This window comes from Leptodactylus fuscus, chromosome 8 (genome assembly GCF_031893055.1).
Source record: "Leptodactylus fuscus isolate aLepFus1 chromosome 8, aLepFus1.hap2, whole genome shotgun sequence".
NCBI classification, from domain to species: domain Eukaryota; kingdom Metazoa; phylum Chordata; class Amphibia; order Anura; family Leptodactylidae; genus Leptodactylus; species Leptodactylus fuscus.
In genome coordinates, this window is record NC_134272.1 from 19,124,650 (window position 1) to 19,143,305 (window position 18,656).

At 45.1% G+C, this 18,656-nt stretch overlaps 4 protein-coding genes across 4 annotated transcripts; all 4 read left to right on the forward strand.

The window, feature by feature from the left end:
* Positions 1-987: 987 nt before the first annotated feature.
* LOC142217338 (E3 ubiquitin/ISG15 ligase TRIM25-like) lies at positions 988-2,698 on the forward strand. The gene has a single exon (XM_075285549.1). It carries the CDS (start codon positions 1,037-1,039, stop codon positions 2,696-2,698), a length of 1,662 nt encoding a protein of 553 aa, XP_075141650.1. The 5' UTR covers positions 988-1,036.
* Positions 2,699-6,665: 3,967 nt separating this feature from the next.
* On the forward strand, positions 6,666-8,497 carry LOC142217088 (E3 ubiquitin/ISG15 ligase TRIM25-like). The gene has a single exon (XM_075285279.1). The coding sequence runs from the start codon at positions 6,666-6,668 to the stop codon at positions 8,346-8,348; it is 1,683 nt and encodes a 560-aa protein (XP_075141380.1). The 3' UTR covers positions 8,349-8,497.
* Positions 8,498-10,752: 2,255 nt separating this feature from the next.
* LOC142217361 (E3 ubiquitin/ISG15 ligase TRIM25-like) lies at positions 10,753-12,460 on the forward strand. Its single transcript, XM_075285580.1, has one exon. The coding sequence runs from the start codon at positions 10,768-10,770 to the stop codon at positions 12,433-12,435; it is 1,668 nt and encodes a 555-aa protein (XP_075141681.1). The 5' UTR covers positions 10,753-10,767; the 3' UTR covers positions 12,436-12,460.
* A 4,055-nt stretch (positions 12,461-16,515) lies between these two features.
* LOC142217362 (E3 ubiquitin/ISG15 ligase TRIM25-like) lies at positions 16,516-18,235 on the forward strand. Its single transcript, XM_075285581.1, has one exon. It carries the CDS (start codon positions 16,516-16,518, stop codon positions 18,187-18,189), a length of 1,674 nt encoding a protein of 557 aa, XP_075141682.1. The 3' UTR covers positions 18,190-18,235.
* The last annotated feature ends 421 nt before the right edge of the window (positions 18,236-18,656 follow it).

An 18,656-nucleotide genomic window follows, 5' to 3' on the forward strand; every position in this document is an offset into this window, starting at 1 on the left:
TCTATGGGCTCAGTGTGCTTAACCGCACAGCGCTTGCATTAGCGTTGATATTCCGTTTGGGGGAGGGGGGGGTCTCCATGCGGACTCCTTGCGGACGGAATACAAGGGCTAGTGTGAACCAACCCTTACCTGATCAGTTAAACTGACGTGAAAAACATGATGTGAACCCGCCCTAAGCCCTACACCTTTATTCTCAGTTAAGATTCATCAGGAGCCAAGTTCCAAGTCACAACCAGCAGCATAAACTGCTAAGGGTCAGTGTACACTGAGTTTTTTGGTGCTGAATCCGCCTCAAAATCAGCCTCCAAAAAAAGCCTCGTAATAGAACTCTATTGGGTAGCTTTTTATGGAGGCAGATTTTGAGGCAGAATCCGCGTCCAAATCCTGACCAAAAAACTCAGTGTGAACTCAGACTAACACAGCATAGTTTTGTAGTCAAGGGTCTGACCGCTAGCATGACTGCTCAAATGTTGAACGGAAAGGGTGGTGGGGGGAGTAAAAAACGAAAATAAAAAAATGACTTTAATGGGTTAAAGAAAGTAAAAAAAAATAAATAAATGGGAACGCTATTTTAGAGACTAGGCTAAAAAGCAACATCATTCAGTCACCACCATGGACATCGGCCACGAAAGCCAGAGAGAGAATCCACCATCAGTTTGGGGAAAGAAAAGTGAGGAGTGTAATATGAAGCTGATGGAGATGAATCGATACTCCCAATAGATTTTGGCAGGAACGAGTCCACGGCTAACCTACTAGCAGACATTGGCTATACTGCAAACTTTTTGATGAGCGAGATGTGAATTATGGAAGTCGGAAGTTTCTGTAACATTTGTGTATTTTTCTATACATAAATTTGTGGTGTTTAGCTTTCTTTTCCTTCCTTGTGCAGGTGCTGGATTATCACACAACTACTACACCTGAAGTCTCCATTGGTGTCCTCTGATTTCTGCAGGGGTTAAAGTGTTACTCCGAAACTCTCCGCCCTTCTCATGTGAAGAAACCTTTTAGCTTTGGATTCCTGTTCATTCATTCTACAATGGCGTCTGCTGACCTGAGGGACGAGCTGAACTGCTCCATCTGCCTGAGCCCCTATACAGACCCCGTATCCCTGAGATGTGGACACAACTTCTGCTGCCCGTGTATTGTGAGTGTGCTGGATACACAGGAGGCGGCCGGAGCGTATTCCTGTCCTGACTGCAGAGCAGAATATCCCGAGCGTCCAGTCCTGGAGAAGAATAGGAAGCTGGGGAATATAGTGGAGCCTTTCTTATCTACTCAGCCTGGTATGGAGGAGACCAGAATCTTCTGTACTTACTGTACAAAGTCTCCTGTCTCGGCTGTGAAGTCATGTCTGCAGTGTGAGAACTCTCTATGTGATGACCACCTGACAGCCCACAACAAATCTATGGATCACATATTATCAGAGCCCACCAAATGCTTTAGCAACAAGAAATGTCCCATCCACAAGAAGGTTCTGGAGTATTACTGCCCGCAGGACGCGGATTGTCTATGTGTGTCTTGCTGTTTGGTTGGTAAGCACAAGGGACACCAGGTGGAACTTCTAGATGAAGCATCTGAGAAGAAGAAGGAGAAACTGAGGAAATATCTGGATGAACTAAACCCGCAAAAGGCAGAAATTCAGACAAGTGTCCAGAATCTGCAGGATCATAAGAGGAATATCCAGGAGAAAGCCTCCGATAAGAGGAAGAACGTCAGTAAGATATTTATGGACATTAAGGAGCAACTGGAAATGGCAGAAAAGAAAGTGCTGAGCGAGATCTCCAGGCAGGAGGAGAAGATTGTGTCCCAGATATCTCGTCTGATCAAGAAGCTGGAAGTCCAGGTGGATGAGCTGTCCAGGAAAATGAGTCATATAGAGGAGATGTGTCATGTCACTGACCCAATAAGACTCTTACAAGAAAGTGACATTAAGGTATGTGTTCATGCAGATGATGACATCACAGGGGAAGATGGTGGAAAGATCATGGTTGACTCTAAAGATGTTCTACAAGAGTCAGGTCATGGAGTAACCTGTAGTGATAAGAGTAGGTTTGCAGATGCTCCAGTCAGTGACTTTCATAAGATGGTTAATGATCTGGATGAGGTTCTGATCTCATTGACCATACACCGATCCATGAGGGATATTGTCATCAACGTAACATCAGAGCTCGGGTTCCATGTACCAGACATATGGCTGGATGTAGATACTGCTCATAGCGATGTGGTGTTATCAGGAGATCTAAAAACAGCAGCATATTCAGAAGAACAGAACAGACCAGAATCACCAGGAAGGTTTCTGACTTATTTCCAGGTGTTTAGCAAATGTGTCTTCTCCTCAGGAAGACATTACTGGGAGGTAGACTGGAACCAGAAAGACAGATGTGACATCGGAGTGTCCTATCCCAGTATAGAAAAGGAAGGAAAGAAGTCTGGAACCGGGGATAATGATAAATCTTGGTGTCTAATCTTACAAGATACAGAATACTTAGTGTCACATGACTCCATCAATGTAACGCTCTCTTTAAAGCCAAGAACTCCAACAATTGGAGTCTTCTTAGACTATGAGGCCGGGCGTCTGTCCTTCTATGAGCTTGGTGACCCCATCAGACACTTACACACCTTCACCGCCACCTTCACTGAACCCCTACATGTTATCTTCTATGTGGAGGATGAAGCTTCTGCTACAATAATAAGCTGAGCCCAGTCCCATCCACCTTACCCCACCTCACGGTACCCCATGTTCACTGGTGGTTACCTATTAAGACAAGCATCTCTTATGCTAGTCTTACTGCACTTCCTGGTAGACACTTCTAAGTAATTCTTGTGTATGTTGGTCTACACAAGTCAGGGACTGGCATAGGTTTATGGTATATCACTTTCCTTACTGTTCCTTCCTTGAGTGGATTTTGATTCTTTATGTTTTTCATCCTTGGAGACCAGATATGGCGCTCACATAGAGATATTAGTGGACAATTTGTCCTGAGACTGGTAATGTGATTATGTCTAATTATTTTTATTCCTCTGAAAATAAGCGACTCTTCCTAATTTTGTGGCGCTGATGTCAAATTTCCTAAATATCCGCTCAGCATTTGTACACATTATTATGTTAACGTTATTGAAAAATGTATAGGGAAATAAAAGTTATAAATCTGAATGTTTCTTTTGAAAGCTCTATCCTTTTTATGCTTGGAAGCAGTCACCTAGTCAAAGGGGCAGTCCAATAAGTGATAGTTATATCTGTATGTTCAGAGATAGGACCACCCCCATTACTAGATGACTGTGCATACAGAGATAACTGTCATCACTTATAGGACTGCTCCGGACTTTCCATCCATAGATTCCCAGGGTCAGACTGGGGTGTCTAAGGCCCACCAGTGGAATTGTTTCTAGGGGCTCACCGACAGGACCGCTGCAGATCAGCTGTACCAAGACAGGGTTGCTAAAGGTATTGACATGTCGGGAGCCATGCTGCTTACTCACCATATGATGTGCACCACTGCACTACCTAAACCCATTGCTACACTCTGTATGGAAAGTGATCAGCGTGGCTCTTTGAATTGTCACTGTTACCTGTAGCTGCTGTGTCCTGGAAGAGCTGATCTGCAGAGGTCCTGGTTGTCAAACTCCCACAGATGTAATATTGATGCCCTATCCTAAGGACAGGCCATCAATATTAGAAAGATGGATAAATCCTTTAAAGATGTTATCCAGGAATTGGAGCAACCCAGGTTGTGAGCGGGAAATGTAAAATAAAAAAATGCCTACTCACCTGCCCTCACCACCCCGTTGTCCGTCCCCAGTGTCTGTTCAGTCTCGTTTTGGCGCCTTCTTGCTGTTGTTTTGGGTTTTTTACACCTCCCTAGTGGCCACAGTGGTGGCTCCAGTTTATGGACAACCTCTTTAAAGGGTTTGTCTGGGTCAAATTTGTTTCTGGCCACTTCACTGGTCCCCCCATCCCCCGTACAGTGGCCTCTTCATTGGTCCCCCAGTGGGGGACAGTGATTAGGGCTAAAATCATGTGTGGGGGGGGACATTAAACTGTGTGGGGCATATTAAAGGGGTTGTCCATGGTTAATTATTTTTATGGCCTATGTTCAGGATAGGCCATAAATGCCTGATCAGTAGGGGGCTGACACGTGGCCCCATCAGCTGTACGGAGCCATTTCCGACGCACGTTCTGTACACAACACAGGGCCAGAAGTAGAAAGCTCCATCCATTGTATAGGCCTGGCCCTTTCACTGCAGCTCAACTCCCACTGACTTCAGTAAGTGACGAGATTCAGTGACGGTGTCGGCTAATATACAGTGGACAGAGCTTTCTGCTTCCTGTCCTGTATTGTGTACGGGATGGGCACTGGAAGTGACTCCGTATAGTTAATCGGTCAGAGGGCCGGGTATCAGCTCCCTACAGATCAGGTATTTATGGCCTGTCCTGGGGATAAACCATAAAAACTTATGTCTGGACAACCCCTTTAATAAACGCCACTAAGGTCCCACACTTTGGTTGTTCAGTATAATTTTTTTTTCTAATTAATCCAGGGGAGGTGGAAAAAACAAACAAAAAAAACATACCTGTCCCTGATGCTCCAGTGTCCTCCCAGCGCGGTCCAGTCGTGCAGCTCCGTTGTCTCCTTTTGCCAGAAGTCCACACTGGCTGTGACGTTTCAGGTGCCTTCCCTTGGGCAGCTAATTGGCAGAGGGGAGACTACAACAGACGTTCAGGACTGAACCGTGCTGGAAGACACAGGAACAGGAGAGAAAGTTCTGTGGTTTTTTTGGGGGGGAGGCGGGGGAGGTTTTGCATCTCCTCCAGTCTAATTAAAAAAAAGAAAAAATAGAAAAACACCTTTAAGCAAAAGCCCCAATGTTGTGGAAACACAGCTTTTTTTGTTGCAGATTTTGCTGCGGTTTTTTGAGCCAAAGCCAAGACTGCATTGAGCGGAAGGTAGAAGTGTAAGACCTTTCGATATATTCCCCATTTCTTTTGTATCCATTCTTAGCTTTAGCTCAAAAACCACAACAAAATCTGCAACATAAAAAGCTGCGTTTCCGCAACGTGGGGTCTTAGCCTTAAAGGGGTTGTCCAGGCTAAACTTTTAAAGTTTAAATCTGCTGGGGGCAGTGAAAAAAATAACAAAAAAAATACATACTCGGCTATCCCAGTTGCTCCGTTGTCATCCTGCGCCTCCCAGTTCGTCTGCTCTCCCAGGTCTCTTCCGGCAATGTGCAAAGGCCACTATGAGCGGAGGTCAATTAGTTTCCTCAGCAGGACTCAGGAAGAGGACCCATGATGTCACAGATAATGACATTCAGGATGTCGGGAGGGGGTTAAAAGGGGTGTCCATTTTTGCCTGGACAACCCCTTTAATGTCCCCCAGGATATTGGCCTCCATCACTGACCCCCCTCTACCACAATATAATGGCCCCGCCAATGGCCCCCATACAGTATAGGGGACTAGTGAAGGGACCACTGTATGGGAGGGGCAGTGTATGCAGGGGTATAGTAAAGGGGCCACTGTATGGCCCATACAGTAACCCCTTCACTAGTCCCCATATAGCAGTATTGATTGATTTCTTACCTGTCTGCTCCCCGGTCTCACTAATGTGTCATGTGCGCCAAGAGCATGAAGACTTAGGAGGCGCCGGAGCAGACAGGTAAGTATTGGGGATTGGCTTGTAGGCCACAGGCTCAATGAGGCCTATGGCCTACAAGCCTGCGAGTCGGCAGCGTCACCTTTCCCGGGTTTTGCAATCCGATTATTAAAACCAGATTGCAAAACCGAGGAGAATCTGGCTGCATCACCTATCCTCTCCCTACTTCTGCTCACAGCCTTTCATGCAATGACATAATACACAGCTTATTGGGGGGCCCTTGGCCAGGAGCGGGGGAGAGTGGGAGAGATAAGTGTATAGGGGCCTTACCGCACCTCCACTGCCTATTAAAAAAAGCACTGGTGGTCTTGTAGGGTTCACTAAAGGTACGGGGCCTACCGGGGAATTCAGCGGTCCCCCGGTGGGCTAGTCCGACCCTTTTCTGGAGTGTAGCAATGTGAAGGTGAGGTGAGCACATGACACTTCTATACATTTAAAGTCCTATGTTTGCCACAATTTAGACTAAAGCGTGACATTTTTCATACAAACATATAGACTATTCTTCCCATTTTCTCTTCCCAGGTTCTTACTCCATCACTGTGACATGTCCATGTCTTATTATAGGTGATTCAGTGTTTAATGCACATAGGTCTTCATTCCTGTTCTTGGTGCCACACAATAGTGGTGACAATCGAGTGGTGGGTCTCTGAGATACAGCAGATGATGGATTTTACAGAACCCATCCCACAATACATGACAGGTTCTACAAAGATAATTTTATTTGTGGGTTTTATATGCTTTATTATTCATTATTGTTGAATTACTGGACTCTTCAGACAATCCCTCAACTCAAAAACCCAATAAATCTGTCACCAGTCTGCATTTATAGATGTAAATCCATATACCGTATTTAACTTACTGTGGGAGACCAGAATTCCTGAGACCTAACCTAACTGGTGGCAATATTTTTTCATTAAGAATCACTAGTAAACACAATCTCGGACCTGCAGGGGTTAATAGTTCATTCCCAAAATGTCTCCGCCCCTCTGGGGCTTCTGCTCATTCATTCTACAATGGCGTCTGCTGACCTGAAGGACGAGCTGAACTGCTCCATCTGCCTGGACCCCTATACAGACCCCGTATCCCTGAGATGTGGACACGACTTCTGCCGCTCGTGTATTGTGAGTGTGCTGGATACACAGGAGGCGGCTGGAGTGTATTCCTGTCCTGACTGCAGAGCAGAATATCCCGAGCGTCCGGCCCTGGAGAAGAATAGGAAGCTGGGGACTATAGTGGAGCGTTTCTTATCTACTCAGCCTGGTATGGAGGAGACCAGAATCTTCTGTACTTACTGTACAAAGTCTCCTGTACCAGCTGTGAAGTCATGTCTGCAATGTGAGATGTCTCTATGTGACGACCACCTGACAGCCCACAACAAGTCTGCAGATCATATATTAGGAGAACCCACTAGAGCCTTTGTCAACAAGAAATGTTCCCTCCACAAGAAGGTTCTGGAGTATTACTGCCCGCAGGACGCGGCTTGTCTATGTGTGTCCTGCTGTCTGGTTGGTAAGCACAGGGGACACCAGGTGGAACTTCTTGAGGAGGCATCTGAGAAGAAGAAGGAGAAACTGAGGAAATATCTGGATGAACTAAACACAGAAAAAACAAAAATTCAGACAAGAGTCCAGAATCTGCAGGATCATAAGAGGAATATCCAGGAGAAAGCCTCCGATAAGAGGGAGAACATCAATGAGATATTTATGGACCTTAAGGAGCAACTGGATATAGTAGAAAAGAAAGTGCTGAGCGAGATCTCCAGGCAGGAGGAGAAGATTGTGTCCCAGATATCTGATCTGATGGAGACACTGGAAATCCAGGAGAATGAGCTGTCCAGAAAGATGAGTCACTTGGAGGAGATGTGTCATGTCACTGACCCAATAAGACTCTTAGAAGAAAGTGACAATACAGTAAGTGATCAAGGAGGTGAGGAGGACGCAGGAGAAAGTGGTGAAAGGAACAGTTGTAATAATGAGCTGTCTTTAGGAAAGATCTCAGGACAAGCTGACTCTCCCATGTCTGATACCAAGGTGCAGGATAACAGGATTGACTTCCTTGAGACAAATGATATTCTGGATGAGACATTTGATGATCTGGATGATGTTCTGATTTCATTGACTTTACACCTTTGTGTGAGGGAAATTCTCACTGATGTAACATCAGACCTCGGGTTCCATGTACCAGACATATTACTGGATGTGGACACTGTTCATAAATGTGTGAAGATATCGGAAGATCTGAAAGAAGCAACAGATTCAGGAGAACATGTCACACTAGATTCGCCAAGAAAGTTTTTGACTTATGCCCAGGTGTTAAGCAGAAGTGGCCTCTCCTCAGGAAGACATTACTGGGAGGTAGAGTGGAACGAGAAAGGCACATGTAGCATCGGAATGTCTTATCCCAGTATAGATAAGAAAGGATATCACTCTAGTATTGGTGACAATGATAAATCTTGGTGTTTGAGTATGGATGAAGCAACGTGTGAAGCATTTCACAACTCAGTCAACATAAACCTTAATACAAAGCCAAGAGTTCCAACATTTGGAGTCTTCTTAGACTATGAGGCCGGGCGTCTGTCCTTCTATGAGCTGTGTGACCCCATCAGACACATGCATACCTTCACCGCCTCCTTCACCGAACCCCTACATGTTATGTTCTTTATGGACGATGGCGCCTCTGTTACCATACGAAGCTGAGGCTGGTGCCGTCCACCTAACATTATTAATAAATTGTTCATAAATATCGGATTGGTGGGGGAGCTGACCTCTGACCCCTGCGTGGATCAGTCTCACACAGACCCCCGAACAACTGATCCATGTAAGTGCCGACTGGAAGACCCCCAACAATAAGATATTTATGGCTGTGAAAAACAACTCATTGACAACCTCCTTAAACTGAATGGATATTGTCCTGAGGCTGATAGCACTGCTACAAAATAAAAAAAATATTCTGCCATAATTTCTACTTGAAAAGGTCAGATTTTGTCACATTTTGTCACATTTATTTGATACAAATAATGGGCAATCTGTAACATCTCTGCCTGTTCGGGTCCTTGCACCGCCCTCTGCTCGCGTGCTGCGGCGCAGGAGGCGTGTGCAGTTTGGTTCATGGCTTAAAGTTTTTGGTCGCACTGTGTGAGCGCGGCTCTACTGCTGTGGTTGTATTTGCACCGTGCCCGTCTTCTGCCCTTGTTTGTCTCTGCTCCTCTGGTGGTTGATCTGGCCTTGCCCTTTGATTGACAGCTGCCTTCCTGTTGGCTCCGTGGGCGGGTTCTTCCTCCCTATTTAACCTTGGCTCTCATTCACACCTATGCTTGCTATTGCCTTGTGCATACTCGCTCCGTACTGTCACTATTTTTGCTTGCTTTCTTATCCTTGACCTTTGGCTTTCCTCACTGACTATTCTTTGGACTCTGATTTGGCACTGCATCACTCGACTGTTACTGACCCTTGGCTAGCTGACCTCTCTTTGTTGTAGTCCGTCTTGTCTGCGTTTTGTGTTTCACATATTCAGGGAGGGAACGTCTTCGTGGTTGCCGCCTATTACGTAGGATAGGGCCTGGCAATAGGAAGGGTCAGTTGGGGGCTTCAGCTTAGGGCTCACTGTCTCTTGTGTTCCGTCCCAGGGATTAAACAGTTACTGGGGAATTACTGTCCTAGCAATTCCCTTACACAATCCCGGTGAGATTCACCTAGAAATGTCACTTTGGACCTATCCAGAAGTGTGGGATAAAGTTTATTATTATATTATGGAGTCTCTTCTGGCTTCAAAGTACAATAACTAGAGGCCAGCAAAGGTGTGAAAAATTATAGAAAAAAAAAAATCTATTCCCTGCTTCTGGGTAATGGTGCATACTATCATTCTTCTTTTTGGGTCACTTGCCATCTTCTCCAACCCTCAGGTCACCACTGAGGCCCAATTACATGTGCTGTAGCATCAAAGTGCCATGAAGTGGACCCCTTATTTGATAGATTCCTCCAAGGCAAATCCCAAAAATTTGAGGTTCGGTAGAATCTGAAATTTTTGGAAAATTCATAACAAACCTTGACCTCCCCTTACCACTTCCAGACACCTCCTTGTGATCATGATAGCCGGGAACCTATCAATGTCGACCATACGTGACGATGTATAGTTTGCTACAGATAAGGTGTAATGTCAGTTCCGTATACCATATATACAATATATAGCAAATACTGTCCCTAAATAAACATGGGGTACCTCTGCACCTGAAAATGCCCCAACTATCTGAATATAAAGGTATTTATCCTGAATTATGAAAGCCATAAATCTAAATACGCAAATCTAAAAAAAAAGGCTTAAAAACAGATCCAATAATGAAAAATATCATGTCTACAGCTCTGTGAACGGAAACATGACACAGTTATTGGGAACATGGGGATGTGAACTAAAATCTGATATCACGGTGATCAAACTGCAGAATAAAGGTAGCATCATTGTTATTTCTCAGTGAAAGTTGCAAAAATAAAACCTGTTTTCCCCCAAATTCGACCCCATTTAGAATTTTTTTTTGGCTTCCTATTACATTGCATGGAATAATAAATGGTGCCCATAAAATGTACAATTTGTCCTGTATAAAACTAGTCCCTGTGTGGCTATGTGAATGGACAAATAAAAAAGGTGTCATTTTTGGAAGGCAGGGAGGAAAAAACAAAAATGAAAAATTGAAAACAGTAAAATCCGGGATAACCCCTTTTAGGTTGGGTTCGGTTCACATGGGGTTTTTTGGTCTGGAACCCGAGGCAGAGTTTCACAATCTACTTTCCTGTCCACATGATTCGTGCGGGCAGCGCGCGGCAAGCACACGGACCCCATTATAGTCTATGGGGTCCATGTTTTCGTGGTCTTAGCTGTTGTTCCTTCCCTGTACTGGTGGTGGCTCTCTCTATATACTAGGAACAGGTGGAGACACTACAACTACTACACCTGTAATCTTACACCAGATACACCCAATCACTTTCTGTCTCAGTAGGATTCACCTGTAATTGCAGTCATTGAGCTGCAGGGGTTAATTTTTCTCCTCTCTTTTAATCATCTCTCCGCCCATTTTATGTAAAGAGACTTTTTAGCTTTCGATTCCTTCTCCTTTATACTACAATGGCGTCTTCTGACCTGAGGGATGAGCTGAACTGCTCCATCTGCCTGAGCCCCTATACAGACCCCGTATCCCTGAGATGTGGACACAACTTCTGCTGCCCGTGTATTGTGAGTGTGCTGGATACACAGGAGGCGGCCGGAGCGTATTCCTGTCCTGACTGCAGAGCAGAATATCCCGAGCGTCCGGCCCTGGAGAAGAATAGGAAGCTGGGGAATATAGTGGAGCGTTTCTTATCTACTCAGCCTGGTATGGAGGAGACCAGAATCTTCTGTACTTACTGTACAAAGTTGCCTGTACCGGCTGTGAAGTCATGTCTGCAGTGTGAGATGTCTTTATGTGACGACCACCTGACAGTCCACAACCAGACAGTGGATCATATATTGGGAGAACCCACTAGAGCCTTTGTCAAAAAGAAATGTTCCCTCCACAAGAAGGTTCTGGAGTATTACTGCCCACAGGACGCGGCTTGTCTATGTGTGTCCTGCTGTCTGGTTGGTAAGCACAAGGGACACCAGGTGGAACTTCTAGAGGAGGCATCTGAGAAGAAGAAGGAGAAACTGAGGAAATATCTGGATGAACTAAACACAGAAAAAGCAGAAGTTCAGATAAAAGTCCAGAATCTGCAGGATCATGAGAGGAATATCCAGGAGAAAGCCTCCGATAAGAGGAAGAACGTCAGTAAGATATTCATGGACATTAAGGAGCAACTGGAAATAGCAGAAAAGAAAGTGCTGAGCGAGATCTCCAGGCAGGAGGAGAAGATTGTGTCCCAGATATCTGATCTGATCAAGGAGCTGGAAGTCCAGGTAGATGAGCTGTCCAGGAAGATGTGCGAGATGGAGGAGATGTGTCATGGCAGTGACCCAATAAGACTCTTACAGGAAAGTGACATTACAGTAAGTGGTCATGGAGGTGAGAAGGACATAGGGGGAGATGGTGCAAAGCTCATGATTGATCCTAAAACTATCCTGCAAGAATCAGACCATATAGTGACCTGTAGTGATAAGAGTACGGAGTCAGAATCTCTAGTCTGTGACCTCCTTGAGATGACTGGTGATCTGAATGAGGTTCTGATCTCTTTGACTTTATACCGATCTATGAGGGATATTGTCATCAATGTAACATCAGAGCTCGGGTTCCATGTACCAGACATATTACTGGATGTAGATACTGCTCATACATACACAGAGATAGCAGAAGATCTGAAAACAGCAACATATTCAGAAGAAATAGAGGAAATATCAAAATCACCAGGAAGGTTTCTGACTTATGCCCAGGTATTAAGCAGATGTGTCCTTTCCTCAGGAAGACATTACTGGGAGGTCGAGTGGAACCAGAAAGGAAGATGTGTCATTGGAATGTCCTATCCAAGTATAGAAAAGGAAGGAGAGAAGTCTTGTATTGCATATAATGATAAGTCTTGGTGTTTGGATATCAATAATGGAAACTATACAGCATTTCACAACTCAAATATTGGATTCCATGATGATATGAAGCCAACATATCCAACACTTGGAGTCTTCTTAGACTATGAGGCCGGACGTCTGTCCTTCTATGAGCTGTGTGACCCCATCAGACACTTACACACCTTCACCGCCTCCTTCATTGAACCCCTACATGTTATCTTCTATGTTCGTGATGGAGCCTCTGTTACCATAAGAAGCTGAGGCCGGGCCATCCACCTCACATTATAAATACATTGTTCTTTCTAATCACATTCATAACTGACTATATGGAGATGTATGGATACGACCTTCTGGGAACAGTATGCATGTGGCGCCTCCCATGGGTGGTGGGTGGGGGCTTATGTTTAATGATAAAAGGGATTCTATCATTAAACTTGTATTCTTTTAGCCTACCATTTCGGAATAGCCTTAAGAAAGTCTATTCTCCTACCTTTAAATGTCTTCTCCGGGCCGCCGTTCGGTAGAAATCCTGGTTTTCGTCGGTATGCATATGAGTTCTCTCACAGCACTGGGGAGGGGCCCCAGTGCTCAAACAGCACTGGGGGTGTCCCCAATGCTGCGAGAGAACTCTCCAGCGCCGCCTTCATCTTCGCCTGGAATGGCTTCTCTTCGTGTCTTCTTCTGGCGGTGGGTTCAAACTTCTAGGCCTTGGGCAAAGCCGACTGCACATGTCCACCGGCCACAAGAAAATGGCCACTTACACAGTAAGTGTAAATGACCATTTTCTTGTGGCCAGCGGGCATGCGTAGTTTGAACCCAGTGCCGGAAGAAGACCTAAAGAGAGGCCGTTCCAGACGAAGATGAAGGTGGCGCTGGAGAGTTCTCTCGCAGCATTGGGGATCCCCCAGTGCTGTTTGAACACTGAAAAAATACACTTTTAATGATAGAATCCCTTTATTGGTTATCTTAGTCATTATTAGAAATCAGATGGAGAATCAATGCTTGGGATGAATGGAAATATTATTGGGGAATTGTATAAGAGGTTATTTATATGTAATGTCAGGCGCTGAATCCAGTGAGCGGTCAGATTTCTATAATGTCACATTTACTAGACGCCCAGTAGTCATTTATCCATAGAACGAGATTGTCTTATTTACAGGGGTTGGGCGGGATATAAGAAATGTAATAAAAGCAGAAAATACATAAGATAAAGCATTATTCACACTGCCTGTTACTGCGGCCTCCACCCCAGTGTAATGGCTGCTCATGTACTAGCACATGTACAACACATCATCTCTGCAGTGAGGACACAAGTTCAGCTCTGACTTCCGTGTCCCACAGTCCGGTCCCTGCTGTTTCCTATCCATGATGGCACAGATGGGATTGTGTCATGTCAGTGTCACGTGGCTGCTGTTTGTGCACAGATCACCGGGGAGCGGACTGCCGGTGTTGTAATGGCCGTCTATTTAACTGCTCAGTTGTGTCTTGTTCTTTATTTGTCACACATTTCTTGCTTTTTTTATTAAATAAGCCGGAAAATTCTGTGGAGTTGGATGTAATCATTTGGGAAGTGCCATGTAAAATTTGTATAAGATCACCGTATGCACCGTATGTTACATATAATTTCAGCAGATTCCTGTTTTGTGTCGAAAATTAATTTTTTTTTATTACATTAGTACAGCTGACTTATTAGAATGTGTTTGGGGCCAGGTGGGGCGGCGGGAGGCCGCTATGGCCGACACATTTACCATAGCTTACACCAGAAGATGGACAGAAGTATAATGGAAACAATTACAGCCCCAAGCCGGGGTAGGAATCACTTTCTGGTGCACAGATCTCATAACATACATCAGAATTATTAAGAAGTCTATAATTATACCCCATAATGATTGTGGGGAATCTTGCGGCAGAGAAACACAGACTATTGTTGCCATATAAAACTCTTTTCTTAAAGGGATCCTATCACTCAGACATGATTTTTTCTAAGTACCACGTTGGAATAGCCTTAAGAAAGGCTATTCTTCTCCTACCTTTCGTCGTCTTCTCCGCGCCGCTGTTCGCCTACAATCCCGGTTCTTGTCGTTATGCTAATTAGCTCTCTCGCAGCATTGGAGGTGGGCCCCAGCGCTCAGACAGCTTTGGGAGCTCCCAATACTGAGCAAGCGGCCATTTTCTCGTGGCCTGTGGGCATGCGCAGACTGCTCCGCCCGAGGCCTTAGAATTTACAACCCACCGCTGGAAGAATAGGAAGAAGATGATGCTGCTGATGAAGAGGAGGCGGCGCTGGAGAGAGCTCTCTCGCAGCATTGAGAATAAAGGATCCTAGTAGGCTGAATTGTAATATCAAAGATACTTTATTTAATTAATAGTACAAATTGCACTGTGCCACACGTGGCTATACAGAGTTTATACGAGAACGTTTCGGCAAGTTCTGCCTTCCTCAAGCTCGTAGTAATGATAGGAGTGTAGAATAGGCTCCAAAAGGGCAGGGTGAGGTGAAAGTCCCCCCTGTTTATTGTCCTGTCAGGCAGGTACGGGTAATGGCCGTATTGGCGTGTAAAGTATACTCAGTTGTGCAACACGACCTTGTAGGCTCAAATAGGTCCCTTAGAATAAGGGTATCCTAGGGAGTAGCTGTGGTCTGTTTGCTCAGCTTGTCCTACTCTGGTCTCTGACATGTGAATCAATTGTAGGCAGGCACACTGGTGAGTAGTTCACAATAGCAGTTGTGGCCTCCTGAGGGTCTCCAGTATAGGTGTCCTGATGTGTGTGGCCCCGGGCGGGTTCCGTTGGTGGCGGTCAGGAGCAGAGGAGCAATTGGTGGCTCCTCTGCTCCCGACCGCCACCAACGGAACCCGCCCGGGGCCACACACATCAGGACACCTATACTGGAGACCCTCAGGAGGCCACAACTGCTATTGTGAACTACTCACCAGTGTGCCTGCCTACAATTGATTCACATGTCAGAGACCAGAGTAGGACAAGCTGAGCAAACAGACCACAGCTACTCCCTAGGATACCCTTATTCTAAGGGACCTATTTGAGCCTACAAGGTCGTGTTGCACAACTGAGTATACTTTACACGCCAATACGGCCATTACCCGTACCTGCCTGACAGGACAATAAACAGGGGGGACTTTCACCTCACCCTGCCCTTTTGGAGCCTATTCTACACTCCTATCATTACTACGAGCTTGAGGAAGGCAGAACTTGCCGAAACGTTCTCGTATAAACTCTGTATAGCCACGTGTGGCACAGTGCAATTTGTACTATTAATTAAATAAAGTATCTTTGATATTACAATTCAGCCTACTAGGATCCTTTATTCTCATATATATTCTGGGTTGGGACCCTTCCCTGTAGGTTCACCAGGGTGCCAGTCACACCCTTACTTTTATAATTTAACCCTCTCGCAGCATTGGGGACGCTCCCAAAGCTGTCTGAGCGCTGTGGCCCGCCTCCAATGCTGCGAGAGAGCTCATTAGCATACCAACAAGAACCGGGATAGTAGGCGAACGGCGGCGCGGAGAAGGTAGGAGAAGAATAGCCTTTCTTAAGGCTATTCCGATGGGGTACTTAGAAAAAAATCATGTCTGAGTGATAGGATCCCTTTAACGTGCACCACCACTTATAAAACTACTTTACATGAATGAATAGTAAGAAAGTGATGCTCGGTTCACATTTTAACATGGGTTTCCCCAAGTGGAAGCCTAATCCGCATAAAAAAGGGGTTACCTTAGGAAACCCGCGGAACCCATAGAGTTGCTGAAAGACTGCATTTTTTGTTGCAGCGATTTTTCAAACCCAACCCAGAAGTGGCTTCAAAAGCAATGGGTGATATATAGGAAGTTAGTATACTTCTCACCTAATATCACAACCAAGGCCCTACACTCTGCAATGATCCAATTAACACCGTGGACACCGACCCTGAGAACCATAGAGAGAATCTATGTCCACCTCAAGGAGGTAAAGAGCGATGAGTCTCCCCATACACATATTTTAGTTAATAAAGAGTTGATGTTGGAAGGTGAAATGAGACACGTGACATGTAAATCAGATAAAGTGGGAAGTTGTCATTTACGAGTGACTCTTCTCATGTTCTCAGGTCTTGGACTGCTCGGCTTTCTTTTCCTTCTCTGTACTGGTGGTAGATTCTTCCTATGTTGTGAACAGCTTCAGACACTACAACTACTCCACCTGTAATCTTCAGTGGTGTTTGATCATGTTCTTAGCATAAATCATCACTGAACTGCAGGGGTTAATAGATTTTCCATTGAACACTCTCCGCCCCTTCTTATGTCAAGAAGCGTTTTAGCTTTCGATTCCTGTTTTTATACTACAATGGCATCTGTTGACCTGAAGGACGAGCTGAACTGCTCCATCTGCCTGAGCCCCTATACAGACCCCGTATCCCTGAGATGTGGACACAACTTCTGCCGCTCGTGTATTGTGAATGTGCTGGATACACAGGAGGCGGCCGGAGCGTATTCCTGTCCTGACTGCAGAGCAGAATATCCCGAGCGTCCGGCCCTGGAGAAGAACAGGAAGCTGGGGAATATAGTGGAGCGTTTCTTATCTACTCAGCCTGGTATGGAGGAGACCAGAATCTTCTGTACTTACTGTACAAAGTCTCCTGTACACGCTGTGAAGTCATGTCTGCAGTGTGAGATCTCTCTATGTGACGACCACCTGACAGCCCACAACAAGTCTGCAGATCATATATTAGCAGAACCCACCAGAACTTTTGACAACAAGAAATGTTCCATCCACAAGAAGGTTCTGGAGTATTACTGCCCACAAGACGCAGCTTACTTATGTGTGTCTTGCTGTCTGGTTGGTAAGCACAAAAGACACCAGGTGGAACTTCTCAATGAAGCCTCTGAGAAGAAGAAAAAGAAACTTGGGAAATATCTGGATGAACTAAACCCACAAAAAGTAGAAATTCAGACAAGAGTCCAGAATCTGCAGGATCATAAGAGGAATATCCAGGAGAAAGCCAACGATAAGAGGAAGAACGTCAGTAAGATATTTATGGACATTAAGGAGCAACTGGAAATAGCAGAAAAGAAAGTGCTGAGCGAGATCTCCAGGCAGGAGGAGAAGATTGTGTCCCAGATATCTGATCTGATCAAGAAGCTGGAAGTCCAGGTAGATGAGCTGTCCATGAAAATGAGTCATATAGAGGAGATGTGCCATGTCAGTGATCCTTTAAGACTCTTACAAGAAAGTGACATTATGGTACGTGGTCATAGAGATGATGAGGTCACAGAAGGAAGTGGTGGAAACATCATGGCTGACACTAAAAATGTCCTACAGCAATCAAATCAAGAAGTGACCTGTACTGATAACATTATGGAAGCAGAAGAAGCTCCAGTCAGTGACCATAAGATGACTGATGATCTAGATGATGTTCTGATCTCATTGACCATATACCGATCTATGTGGGATATTGTCACCCATGTAACATCACAGCTCGGGGTCCATGTACCAGACATCTTGCTGGATGTGGACACTGCTCATAGACATGTGGAGATATCAGAAGATCTGAAAACAGCAACAACAACAATACCAACAACAGAAGAACAAGACAGACCACAATCATCTGGAAGATTTCTAAATTGTTACCAGGTGTTAAGCAGATGTGGTCTTTCCTCAGGAAGACATTACTGGGAGGTAGCGTGGAACCAGATAGACAAGTTTGCCATCGGAGTGTCCTATCTCAGTATAGAAAGGAGTGGACTTCAGTCTTGTATTGGAAATACTGATAAATCTTGGGGTTTAACTGTGAAATATGACCTATATAAAGCATTACACAACTCAGGCAGATTAATCTTTAATGTAAAACCAACATGTCCATCACTTGGAGTCTTCTTAGACTATGAGGTCGGGCGTTTATCCTTTTATGAACTAAGTGACCCTATCAGACACTTACACACCTTCACCGCTTCCTTCACTGATCCCCTATATGTTATCCTCAATATGAGCCCTGGAGCTTCTGTTACAATAACAAGTTGAGGCCTGTGCCGTTCACCTCACCTTATAAGTACATAGGGGCCCCCTAGTCACCGGAGGGTACTCCACATATATGACGAGACGCAACCTCCACTGAGTCATCTGCCATAATGCTGGCTTAAATTATTATAAATTTGGTGGGGCCAATGGCCTGACCCCTGCGTGTCCTCACCACGGCTCCTTTCCAGTAAAGTGGTGACGCAGAATTTTAAAAAAAATTATAATTTTTTGCTCTAAACCACAAAAATTATGACATTTTATGCCTTGTGGCTCAGAAAACTGTATTGATCTGGGTTTTGTTACATGGTCGTGTCTCATCAGTCTGCAGCGGACAGTCCCTGCCAGGTATTCTTATGGTCAGGTGGATATTTTTGGTTGTTCTCTATAGGTTTTCTAGACGTATCTGCCGCCAGAACTGTGGGCCAGAACTGCTATACACAGGGGCAGACAGGTGGAGGCTGATAACAGCG